Source organism: Phoca vitulina, unplaced genomic scaffold, assembly GCF_004348235.1.
Source record: "Phoca vitulina isolate PV1807 unplaced genomic scaffold, GSC_HSeal_1.0 scaffold51, whole genome shotgun sequence".
In the NCBI taxonomy this organism is placed as follows: Eukaryota; Metazoa; Chordata; class Mammalia; order Carnivora; family Phocidae; genus Phoca; species Phoca vitulina.
In genome coordinates, this window is record NW_022589754.1 from 552,093 (window position 1) to 564,902 (window position 12,810).

Sequence of the window (12,810 nt, forward strand, 5' to 3'; positions counted from 1 at the left end):
AATAATGTAATATAGCATGTATTAATATGTGGCTAATTGGTTAAAATATGTATTATGTATATCTAACATTATGAAGTATCACAGTCTGTCCTGGCAGCAGTGGCATGTCATTTATTCAAGAATAAACATATCATAATCTGCCTTTAGGAAATACACATTAAATTTCTCTTACTGTCAGTCTTGGGTGTTCATCATTTTGTTTTGTGCCTGGTAAATCTCTCTTAATTGGCTTATTTTTAGAGTGATATAGCATATTTTAATTTATATCAGTATATTTAAAATATGGTATAAGTTTGAAATTATTTACTTGCATTTTATGAGGAGTAACATACAAATGTATTTCTAATAAAATAATTCTGATCCCAAAAGGAGAAGCTGTGACAAAAGTAAATTGTGATATTTTCATAATAAAAAGCCATGCAGCCATTTGCATATCATTCCTGAGATATTACATACTGGCTTTGTCAGTACTGGTAAGTCCATTTCAAGGATGTTGCCCTTAGTCCATTAGTTTGGATAATGAGCCCTATAAAGTACATTTATAACTTGTGGCACTGCAAGGAGATGGATTCTAATTTTCATCCTTTTATCTAGACACATTGAAAGAAGGTCAGTGGAGGGTTCTATATGATTCATTGTCCCAACACATATCACGTGACAGAGACCTGATAATGTCCATGCATAAGTGTTTTCCTTATTTAGAAATAGCACTTGAAAGAAATCTTTTTTGATCATCCTTTGAAGTAAAGTAGAAACATACTAAAAGAAGCTTTATCCCTCTTTTTTTGTTTGTTTAAAGCGTTATCACATGTGTGACCAGATAGCTATTCTTGAACAAAAGAGAAAGCAACACTTAACAAAAATAAAAAGGCTTTAGTGACTTTTACAGACTGTGAATGATATAACAAGATATTTAATCAACTTTTCTCTCCTTTTCTTAGATCTATTAAGGGGAAAAAAGCCTTTTCTAAACAAAAGAAAAGCTTCTATATTCCTAAACATTAGAAAGCTTATGCTTATACTGTAATACTTACACTAACATTATTCTTATTAATGGTATTCAAAATAAATACTTAAATTCTATTCTATGTTTATAGTTTAAAGATTTCAAAGAAGCAACAAGAATATATATTCTGTAATTTAGTGTCAGTTTTATGTCAAAATGTGAAATTGTATACTGTTTTAAATTGTCTTCTAAGAAATTGGTTTCAGATTCAAAATTGTAGCTGATTATGTTTATTTTTCAATTGTGTAATCATTAATGAGAACTTTTTTGCTATGTTTATCTTCTTTGTAGATGTAAAGCAATCATAGATCAGTTTGGTCAGAGAATAATCTCTAAGCATTTCCTTGTGGAGGACAGTTACTTTTCTGAGAACACATGCTCACATGTACAATACCGGTAAGGCACCCCTCCACCCACTGTCTAAGGGAAGGTGAAGCACTGGAAAATTTATCTGTGTGATTATATTGACACTTCTGTATGACTGTGTTCTTCAAGTTAGATACAAATGTGTACCAAACCAAAGATATATCCAATATATCCACTGAGTCTGGTTGTAGGGGAGTCCAGTCTAATTTTGACTCCTTTGTATCAGCTGGGGTTGGTCTGCAGGTCACATATCCTCCTTTCCTTTTTTTTTTATTAAGATTTTATTTATTTATTTGAGAGAGAGAGCACGAGTGGGGTGGGGGCAGAGGGGGACGGAGAAACAGACTCCCTGCTGAGTAGGGAGCCCCATGCAAGATCATGACCTGAGCTGAAGGCAGACTCTTAACCACCTGAGCCACCCAGATGCCCCCACAATATTCTCCCTTCGATGAGCCAAGAAAAGATTAGAGTTTGACTTGGCTTGAGGAGGCAACACTTTTATCATGACTTAAATCTTTGAAATATGGTAGTTATATAACTATAAATAAAACTTATTTGTGGAATCTGAATCACTGATTAACTGTTTTGTGCATTACAGGCAGATCTCCAGGTCAGTCCTGATTACAGACAGATCTGTACTAAAAATGGATTCAGATCAACAGGTAATTTTAGTCCTGTACTTTTTAATAAATGTTGCTAACCTAATCTACATGGTATTATGTATAAATTAATATTGGTGAAATAAAATGTATTAAGCCATATGTGCTAATGTATTTAATGCATTTTTTAAAAAATACATAATGTCAATTCTGTAATAATATTGGTTTCTTAAAGATTTCCTTCCAGCAGGATAAATAATTACATCTTATATAATATTTTTATTCTATGGAAATTGGACTAAATCCTAGTTTTTGACAGTTATTCTATGAAATTGAAAATATATTGTTATGGGGAGAAAAAGAGAATCCCCAGAGAATACATTTAAAACCCTTGGAGGAAAAGGCTTTATGGTAACCAACCCTAGAACAGTGGTGGTAAGCTTACCATTAGGCCTGGTGTGAATGAGTACCGCACACATTTCTGGTTCTAATGTTTCCTCATCACCATTGTTCCTTTCAGTACCCTCTTCTTTCTCCTCACTGCCAATTCTATAGGAATGTCTTTATGCCTTTGGTTTTTCCTCAGTCTGAACTCTTAAATTCCAAGAAGTATGCCCCTTCTTCTGATTACACAGTGACTGATAAAATCAGCTTACTTAGTATGACTCTCAGACCTTTTCTATATGCTACTGCTAAAAATAGGTTCCAAACATTCCTTAAGTTAGAAGCTTTCTGATATATAAAACAAATGTTTGCTATGCATATGAGCATAAATACTTTAATTAATAAATACTGAATGATTATTCAGTAAACAATGAGTGTCTTTTACATGCCATCCAGTGTGCTGAGATCTGAAGACAGTGCTAACCATGATAGCATCTCTGCCCTTATAGTTTGCAGTCTGGAAGATATAGATACAGACAGATAAATAGTAGCTATTTAAGTTAAGCATGACAAGCGTGAGCAAGGACTGGTACAGCAGCTATTGTAGTGCTCATCACACTGTCCTATAATTACCAGTTAACTTGTCTGTATCTTCCAGTAAACTATAAGCTTTGTGAGTGTGTTGAAGAATGACAAGGAGGCATTAAAGTGAAGAGAGAAAATAGACAATTCTGTAGAAGCTGAGCTGTGAAGAGTAGGAAAGAGGAAGTGATTCCTGAAGAGAGATGTGGAAGTGAAGAAGGCTTTTCTTTTCTTTAAAAGATTTGTGTATATTTCAGCTGATGCTGGAGCTAGTAGAGAGGGAAGGAAAGGTTGAAGATACCCAGGAGAAAAGGAAGACAATGCAGCAAAGTCCAGGTAAAGGCTGGGGAGGATGGGATTCAGAGAACAGGTAAAAAGCATTGCCCTGAGATGGGATGTGAGGCATCTTGAAATAAGAGGGTGAATGCAGGACTGTTTGTAGGTCTGGGAGTTCCCATCTGATAGGATCATTTACTTTTTTTTTTTTTTTTTTTTTTTAGGATTTTATTTATTTATTTATTTGAGAGTGAGCAAGAGAGAGAGCACGAGCAGGGGAGGGGCAGAGGGAGAGGGAGAAGCAGACTACCTGCTGAGCAGGAAGCCCGACTCAGGGCTCCGTCCCAAGACCCTGGGATCAGGACCCGAGCCAAAGGCAAGCACTTAACTGACTGAGCCACCCTGGAGCCCCTCCATTTACTCTTTAAATTACAAAGTGAGGTCATCTCCTGAGAATGAGGGTATAAGAGTGCTTAACAGGCCAAAGCTCAAAGAAGGGTATACAGTAATAACTGTGAGGAGTTGGAGAGTGACCTATCTCATGGTCAGATGGCTGCACAGCATCGATGGCCCAGTTGAGTCTGGAGGTTATGGGTATACAGTGGCATTAATCTGCCCCTATCCTTTCAGCTCTTCCATTCTCTTACCCTCACCCAGTCTGCTCGTTGACCTGTTAAGAGACTTACAATTCCTTGTCCCCTCTTTTTCCTCCCAGTTTACCAGCTTCCTTCTGCCCTCTTCCTTTTCCATGTCCTAGACCCCATGGTTAATCTTCTGAACTGCCCTTCCCCCAATACCTTCAATTCCCATGTAGCCATGTTCTACTGCACCCACAGAGGAAAATCCTGTCCCTGGATGAGGCTATAATCTACATCTGGATTACAGAGGGATACTTGAGAAAACCACACAACCAGACAGACTGGCACAGCCACAGAGTTCGGGTTGCCAACCTCATTCATCTGGACCCTCTGCCTACTATCAGTTAGTTTTTCCACTGGCCTCAGATAGCTCCCTCTCCCTTTCCCCTCATTGCCTCATCCAAATCTTTACGTAATTTTACCCACCCTTCTCTCTTTTAGCTCTTTCACCTCACCCCCTGCTTCACTAAGAAAAGCAAGGCCACCTATTAAGCACAGTGACCCTGGAGCTCCTACCCCAGCACCCACAACTAATGCACAAGTACAGAGACTAATGAGGGGGCTCCCCTCCTTGTCCAAGGCCAGCAGCCCCTTTCACAAATGCTGTTGGCTCTCACGCGTGTACGTACGTACACACACACACACACACACACACCACCCTGTATGCTTGCTCTCTCTCCTGTGTCTTCAGGCTTTCCCTGCTATTGGCACCTTCCCCTCAAACCTATACACATGTACTAGCATTTTCTGTTCCAAAACTAAAAATTAAAAAGACAAAAACAAGAAACAAAAAAAATTCTCCTTTGACTTTGCCCCCATCTCTAATTGTATCCAATCTCTCACCTGTTCTTGTCAGCATTTTTAAGACAGTATCTATACTTGCTGGGGCGCCTGGGTGGCTCAGTCGGTTAAACGGCTGCCTTCGGCTCAGGTCACGATCCCAGAGTCCTGGGATCGAGCCCCGCATCGGGCTCCTTCCTCAGTGGGGAGCCTGCTTCTCCTTCTCCCTCTGCCTGCCTCTCTGCCTACTTGTGCTCTCTATCTCTGTCAAATAAATAAATAAAATCTTTAAAAAAAAAAGACAGTATCTATACTTGCTGCCTCCAGCTCCTTACCTCTCATTCATTTCTAGACCCAGCTTCTATCTCCACATTTCTACCACAATTTTTCTTGCTAAGTTTATTAATAACTTTATAATGGTCAGGACCACAGGACATTTTTTTGGTTTTTGTCTTTTTTGGTACATTTAGCAATGTTGATTATTCCCTTTTTTGACTTCCATGACACTGCTTTCCTGGTTCTCCTCATAACTCTCTGAATATTCCCTCTCTGCTTCTTTTGTGGGCTCTGTCCTCCTCTTAAATGTTGGGGCTCCTCAGGGTTCTTGTTTCAGCCCACATTATCTCTTGCTCTGTGCACACTTGCTGCTTGACTCCATATACTCTCATGGTTCTAACTCTGCATAAATGTTGGTGACAGCCATTTCTGTATCTCCCAGGAATGTTGGCCAAACTTCCTGCTGGACATCTGTCTCAAAAGCCCCTCAAACTGAACATACTCCAAGCTGAACTCACCATCTTCCCTCTCAAAACTACTCATCCAGTGCTCCCTACCTTAATGAAAAGCATTGACATCCTTCCAACTAACAACAACTTCCTCCCATCTCTGGTATCTCCTGAGCCTCCAGGTCCTCTCATTGTACTTTTTAGAAGTTGCTACAATCTGCTTTTCCTCTCCGTCCTTATTCTCACTGCTCTGGTTTTGGACCTCATTATTTCTGCCTTCTAACTTTTTGTTCTGCCTTTCATCTTGTCTCCTTCAGATCCATCCTCCACAGAGCTATCAGAGTGATCAGTCTAAAATATACATTTGGTATGCTTTTCTTTGTTTCCTACTTGGGTTTTTTCCTCTTTAAATTTTTGAAGCATATATAATGAGACTTAAAGAGAGGAAAGAATAGGTGTAAGTTTAGATAAATTTTATGAAAGTGGTATTAGAGGATTGAGGGAATTCCCTTTTGATGGCTTTTATTAATCTCTATGAGATTTAAGACAGTACCTTCTCAGTTCAGGACACAGAAGGTACTGGGGTAGGGGATTACTGACTGTATTTAGACATGATGGTTGTAGGAAACAGAAGAAATACAGGCATACCTCAGAGATATTGTGAGTAGTTCCAGAACACCGCAGTAAAGCAAATGTCACAATAAAGCAAGTCAGATGATTTTTTTGGTTTCTCAGTGCATATAAAAGTTATGTTTACACTACACTGTAGTTTATTAAGTGTGCAATATAGCATTATGTCTAAAAAATGTACTTACCTTAATTAAATGCTTTATTTCTAAACACTGCTAACCATCTTCTGAGCTTTCAGTGAATTCTAATCTTTTTTGCTGGTGGAGGGTCTTGCCTTGATGTTGATGGCTGCTGACTGATCAGGGTGGTGGTTATTAAAGGTTTGGGTGACTATGACAATTTCTTAAAATAAGACAATAATCTTTTCTGCATCATTTAACTCTTCTTTCATGAATGGTTTCTCTGGCATACAATGCTTTTTGATGGCATTTTACCCACAGGAGAAATTCCTTGAAAATTGGGAGTCAGTCCCAGCAAAATCTGTTTTGTTTTATCAACTAAGTTTATATCATATCTAAATCCTTTGTTGTCATTTCAACAATCTTCACAACATCATTGTCAGAAGTAGATTCCATCTCAAGAATCACTTTCTTTGCTCATCCATGAGAAGCAACTCCTCATTTATTCAAGTTTTATCATGAGATTGTAGCCATATAATCCTTTCTTCAAGCTTCACTTCTAATTCTAGTTGTCTTGCTGTTTCCCCACATCTGCGGTTACTTCCTCCACTGAAGTCTTGAACCCCTCAAAGTCATTCCTGAGGGTTGGAACCAACTTCCTCCAAACCCCTATTAATTTTGATATTTTGACCTCTTCCCATTAATCATGAGTGTTCTCAAGGGCATCTAGAATGGTGCATTCTGTGCAGAAGGTTTTCAAATTACTTTGCTCAGATCCATCAGAGGAATCACAATCTATGGCAAAGTCAAAATTACTCCTAGATCCATAAACTGCAGAAAATATGTTGTGTTATCAGGCATGAGAACAACATTAATCTTGTACATCTTCATCAGAACTCTCGGGTGACCAGGTTCACTGTCAATGAGCATTCATATTTTAAAAGCAATCTTTTCTGAGCAGTAGGTCTCAGCAGTGGGCTTAAAATACTCAGTAAACCATGTTGTGTCATCCAGGCTTTGTTGTTCCATTTACAGAGCACAGGGAGAGTAGATTTAACATAATTCTTAAAGGCCCTAGAATTATTGTAATGGTAAATGAGCATTGGCTTCAACTTAAAGTCACCAGCTACATTAGCCTTTAAAGTCAGCCTGTCCTTTGAAACTTTGAAGCCAGGTCTTGACTTCTCTCTTGCTATGAAAGCCCTAGATGACATCTTCTTCCAATAGAAGACTGATCTACCTGGAAAATTTGTACTTTAGCATAGCCACCTTCATGAATTATCTTAGCTACATTTTCTGGATAACTTGTTGCAGCTTCTATATCAGTATTTGCTATTTCACCTTGCACTTCTTTATGGAGATGGCTTCTTTCCTTAAAGCTCGTGAACCAACTTTGGCTAAGCTTCAAACTTTTCTGTAACTTTCTCACCTCTCTCAGCCTTCATAGAATTAAAAAGAGTTAGGGCCTTGCTCTATATTTGGTTTTGGCTTAGGGAATGTTTTAGCTGGTTTGATCCAGACCACTGAAACTTTCTCCGTATCAGCAATATGGCTGTTTCCCTTTCTTATCATTCTCATGTTCACTGGAGTAGCACTTTTAATTTCCTTCAAGAAGTTTTCCTCTGCATTTACAACTTGGCTAGCTGTTTGGCACAAGATGCCTGGCTTTTGGCCTATCTCGGCTTTCAATGCGCCTTTCTCACTAAGCTTAATTATTTCTAGCTTTTGACTTAGAATGAGAGATGTGTGACTCTTCCTTTCATTTGAACACTTAGAGGTCATTATAGGGTTATTAATTTGCCTAATTTCAATATCATTGTGTCTCAGGGAATAGGGAGGCCCAAGGAGAGGGTAGAGACTGGGGAATGGTTGGTTGGTGGAACAGTCAGAGCACACAAAACATTTATCAGTTAAATTTGCTATTCTATATGGGCACAGTTCATGGAGCCCCTAAACAATTACAATAGTAACATCAAAGATCACTGATCCCAGATCACCATAACAAATATAATAATGAAAAAGTTTGAAATATTGTGAGAATTACCGAAATGTGACAGAGACATGAAGTAAGCAAAATGCTGTTGGAAAAAACCAATAGACTTGCTCAATGCAAGGTTGCCACAAACCTTCAATTGTTAAAAAAAAAAAAAAAAATGTAGTATTTGCAAAGTGCAATAGAGTGAAGTGCAATAAAATGTGGTATGCCTGAACTTCCATGTTGGTGCAGTCCCTAAGATACCTTTCTGGTTATGCACATGTTTTTAGTCATAATCATTTGATAATGTACAACATTAGATTCATGTTTTAGTGGTTCCTCTCTCTTTAAGGTACAACATTTTGTATCATGGACAGCCAGTAGCAAAAGGGAGTTAAGAGGAATATGGAGAACACAGTTTTTGAGACATATTAAACCCCAAAATGGACTTACGAGGAATATGATAGTAGAATAGTCAGGGTTATTAAAAGAATTTCTGTTTTGAAAGCTTGTAGGCATTTCCTGTGTGGGCTATCAATGTGACATCACCAGTCAAAATCTAGGCATTTAGTGCTCACAGATAAAAGTATAAATAGGGCTTTACCTTTTGGCAAGTATTTTATATATGAGAGGATATAGTTTCCTCAGATTGATGATTATTGAGAATTCATATTGAAACTTTTGGTTTTATAGAGAAACATTGACCTGATGGTCATTTAAAGTTGTAAGTATAAAGCCATGTAATATATTAGTAGTGCCTATAGCATATCAGCATACTGCATATCAATAAACATTACTTAAAAATAATTTTCCACTTTACTCTAAATTCTGGGTTTCTAATTTTATTAATGGAGTCCTTAAATTAATTTGAAGACCTTCATTTTGAAACATTTTGGTATATGTTCAGCTGTACTTTGGTATATGTTGACCAATTACTTTGCTTATTTCAATATCTTTGGGATTTATAACATTTTTAAATTTTAGTACCCTATATCTGCTTTTAGCCATTATGAATAATCAAAATTGATTTAATATGATCTGTTTTCAAATACTGAAGTGTATACAATTCAGAAATAAGTCATAATTGAATCCTTTGAAAATAAGTGAAGAATTAAATATTAAAGATATTTGAAATATTCATTGTCTATGAATTATATGAATGCAATGTATATGATATATAAGTATATAAATAATGCAGAAATTTGATGTTCGGACACATGTTCATGTTACATGTTTCAAATTCTGTTCTAAATTAAACCCTTACAAGTTAAATTTTTTCAAACATCAGTGGAGTTTGAGAAAAGACACTCAGTTTGAAAGTAAACTGCACTTTAATGATAGAATAATGAAAATGAGATCTACCAGCTATGTCTAATATTTTGTTTCCACTTTTTAGATTTCCATTTTGACAGTGCCAGGAGAGGAACCAGGAACTTTTGCTGTTCGAGTCATTGAGTTGTGTCCTTCAACAATGACATGCATGAAAGGCACATGTAAGCACAGTAGAATTTAGTCGTCTTGTGTGCTTGTTGAGGAAGTAAAGGGGGGCAGCCATTGATAAAGTTGTCTGGGTTCTGTTTATAGTCTTGCCATATATTTTTTTATTCACACTATTTGTTCACACGCTTTATGTTCATACAGTAAGTCATTTTATACCTTCCCCTTGCCTCTAATCATGTTTGTGGCTACATCTTCATAGACACAATTTATAAACCCTCCAGGGAAAGAATTGCTGTGACTTTCCAGTTCTTTCTGTAATTTTACTTAAGCTTATTAGGAATATACTTTCACAAAATTTATTTTCTCTACTGTTAGTTTTCTTCTTTGCTTTTCCTTAGAATTCTTAATCCAGTTTATGAACTTCTACCATATGTAAATCCTCTATTTTTTTATGAGTCTAAAGTTAGGTACTACTTTATGTTCTTTTACCAATATGTATCAAAATTTCTGTCTCTAACACTGTCAGATACCATGCTTGTAGAATGTATTTCTTAAAGGTGTTTCACTAAGTAGAAATCAGCAAGGATACATTGGATATCATTATGTCTAGACCTAAACTATGTACTGTAGGGATTACAAAAAGCAGAGGGTGGCATGCCTGATTTGAAATGTTCATAATCTTATTGCACACCTAATAGAACAAGACAGTATTAACTGTGTGCAGTGTATTCTGCTAGACATTTCAGGATAGGTAAAGATCAGTATGACATAGGCCTGACCTTAGGGGACTCAATCTACTGGGACAGATAAGACAAACACAAAAGTAGCTGTAAGAGGCAGAATATGAAAGTACCACCAGATCGGTACCAAAAAACAGTGGACTGTAGAGATTCATAGGAGGGAAGCAACAATGTCATTAGCTAGATTTTTTTTTAAATTCTGTAAATTTATATTGTTTTATTCAAGCTGTTACATGAATTATGAGAAGCAGAAGACTAATCTGGTTTGGCACAGTCAATGAAAACATGACTATGTCTTCAAATGTAGAACTACTACTTACTAAAAGATGTCAGAAATGTAGTTAAACAGAGAATTGGGAGCTTGTTGCCAGCAGGAAGAGTGAAGAAAACTTGTCCCTTATTGCTGTAATCCTAAATTTCAGTTTGAAAAGTAGCTCACTGATGGTTTTCTACCTTATATAGTGATTTGTGAATTAAGTAAATTTTTACCATGACAGTTACCATTATTTTTCCCTATTACCTTAACCGTTTTTTTTCATGTCTTTTTATCTGTGTTAGTATCTTAGATATAAAGTAAAACTACACTCATCTTTGGTTTTCTGTATTACATTTATTTTATGTTAGTGAATGTTTTTGTAAACTTTTTTATAAATTTATTTTATTTTTCTGTGTGAAATATTTTTGTATGCCCAGTCTAATGATACATACTATTGACGGTTTGAAAGATATAAAAAAAGTAAAATTACTATAATCCTTCTACCCATAGATGATAAACACTTGGTGTGTATTTCTTTATCTTGCTTTTTATATGTGTATACATATATATTTCCATAAATATGCAATACTATTTTATATATTGTTTTATAATCTGCTTTTTAAAAAGACTTAATACAACAAAAATCTTTTTGCATGTTGATGATATTTTCAGTGATTGTGGGTATACCATTTTTATTTAATCCCATGCTGTTGAGATAAAGAGTTTTGAAAATTTTTACTTCATAGTCCTATAAAAAACAGCCTAATAAACAAATATTTGTGAAATTCCGTTGTTTTTTAAAAACTGAGTGGAATTATTGAGTCAGTTATTGCACATAGTTTTTTGTTTGTTTGTTTTGCAGTTATAGATTCGTAGATATTTGCAGAGATAATACAGAGAAGTCCCATGTACCCTTCACCCAGTTTCTTCCAATAGTTATATTTTACCAAATTATAGTACAATGTCAAAACCAGGAGTTTGACATTGTTCTAATGTGCATATGTGATTTTATCACATGTGTAGATTCTTAAGCGACCATCACCACAAGGATCCCTTGTATTGCCCATTTATAGCCATAGCTATATCCCTCCCTCCCCACACTAGTTACCTAATCCCTGGCAGCCACTAATCTGTTTTCTATCTCAGTAATTTTGTCATTTTGACAATGTCATATAGAATGAATCATATAATAGGTAACCTTTTTTTTCTTTTTTAATTTTTTTCTTTTTTTATTTAAAACAATAGGTAATCTTTTGAGTTTTTGTTGTTTTTTTTCTCAGTATAATTAAGGTTCACCCAACTTGTTGCATGTATCAATAGTACATTCCTGTTTATTGCTGAGTAGTAGTCCATGATAAGCTGTACTTCCTTCTGGCCTCCATGGTTTCTAATGAGAAATCTTCTGTTATTTGAGTTGTTTTTCCCCTGTAGGTACTGTGCTCCCCCCACCCCAGGCTGCTTTCAAGATTTTTCTTAGTCTTTAATTTTGAGGTTTTAATATGATGTGTCTTGACATAGATTTCTTTGGAATTATTCTATTTGACATTTATGTAGCCTCTTGAATTTGCAGGTTTATCTTTTGCCAAATTCAGAAAATGTTCATCCTTTTTTTCTCTGAGTATTTTTCAGCCTTATCCTCTTTTTCCTTCTGGGATTCATGTGACATGAATATTAGAACTTTCATTATAGTTCCACATGTCTCTGAAGCTCTGTTCCTTTTTTTAATTCAAAAGTATTATTTGTATGCAAACAATGAATCATGGCACCTGGAGGTTGGAGAACTTCTTCATTACTGCAGAGTGATTATAGTGTAGGCTGTCTAGTAGGCCTCCACTGATTTCCACCCTGGCTAGGAAGAGCACAGGAGTGCCTTGTTACTGCTCCTCACATGGTCTTCATTGACAGGATGGGAGAGGAGAATGGTTTCATTACTCATGAGGGCAGTGGCGGGAGTCCTGAATCTCCATTAGGCCTCTGCTGACACCACCCCAGTGTCTCATTACTGCTGGGGAGGGGTCAAAATCCAGGGTGCTGTCATGGTCTTTACTGAAACTGCAGTTAAAAGTGAGGGGATAGAGAAACATTTATCCAGCAAAGGGATGTCAAAAGAAAGCCAGACTAGCAGTACTTAGACAAACTAGACTGTAACAAGAGACAAGGACATTATATAATAATAAAGGGGACAATCCAACAAGAAGATATAGCAGTTGTAAGTATTTATGCACCCAACATGGGAGCACCCAAATACATTAAACAGTTAATAACAAACATAAAGGAATTAATCGGTAGTAATA

At 36.4% G+C, this 12,810-nt stretch overlaps 1 protein-coding gene across 3 annotated transcripts in view; it reads left to right on the top strand.

The window, feature by feature from the left end:
• CHM (CHM Rab escort protein) overlaps positions 1–12,810 on the top strand; it is a 206,495-nt gene that overhangs the window by 139,496 nt on the left and 54,189 nt on the right. For all 3 annotated transcript variants that reach the window (XM_032387919.1, XM_032387917.1, XM_032387918.1), the window contains 3 exons: positions 1,298–1,402; positions 1,971–2,034; positions 9,477–9,573. In XM_032387919.1, coding sequence (XP_032243810.1) covers positions 1,298–1,402; positions 1,971–2,034; positions 9,477–9,573 — 266 coding nt within the window. The remainder of the gene's footprint in view (positions 1–1,297; positions 1,403–1,970; positions 2,035–9,476; positions 9,574–12,810) is intronic.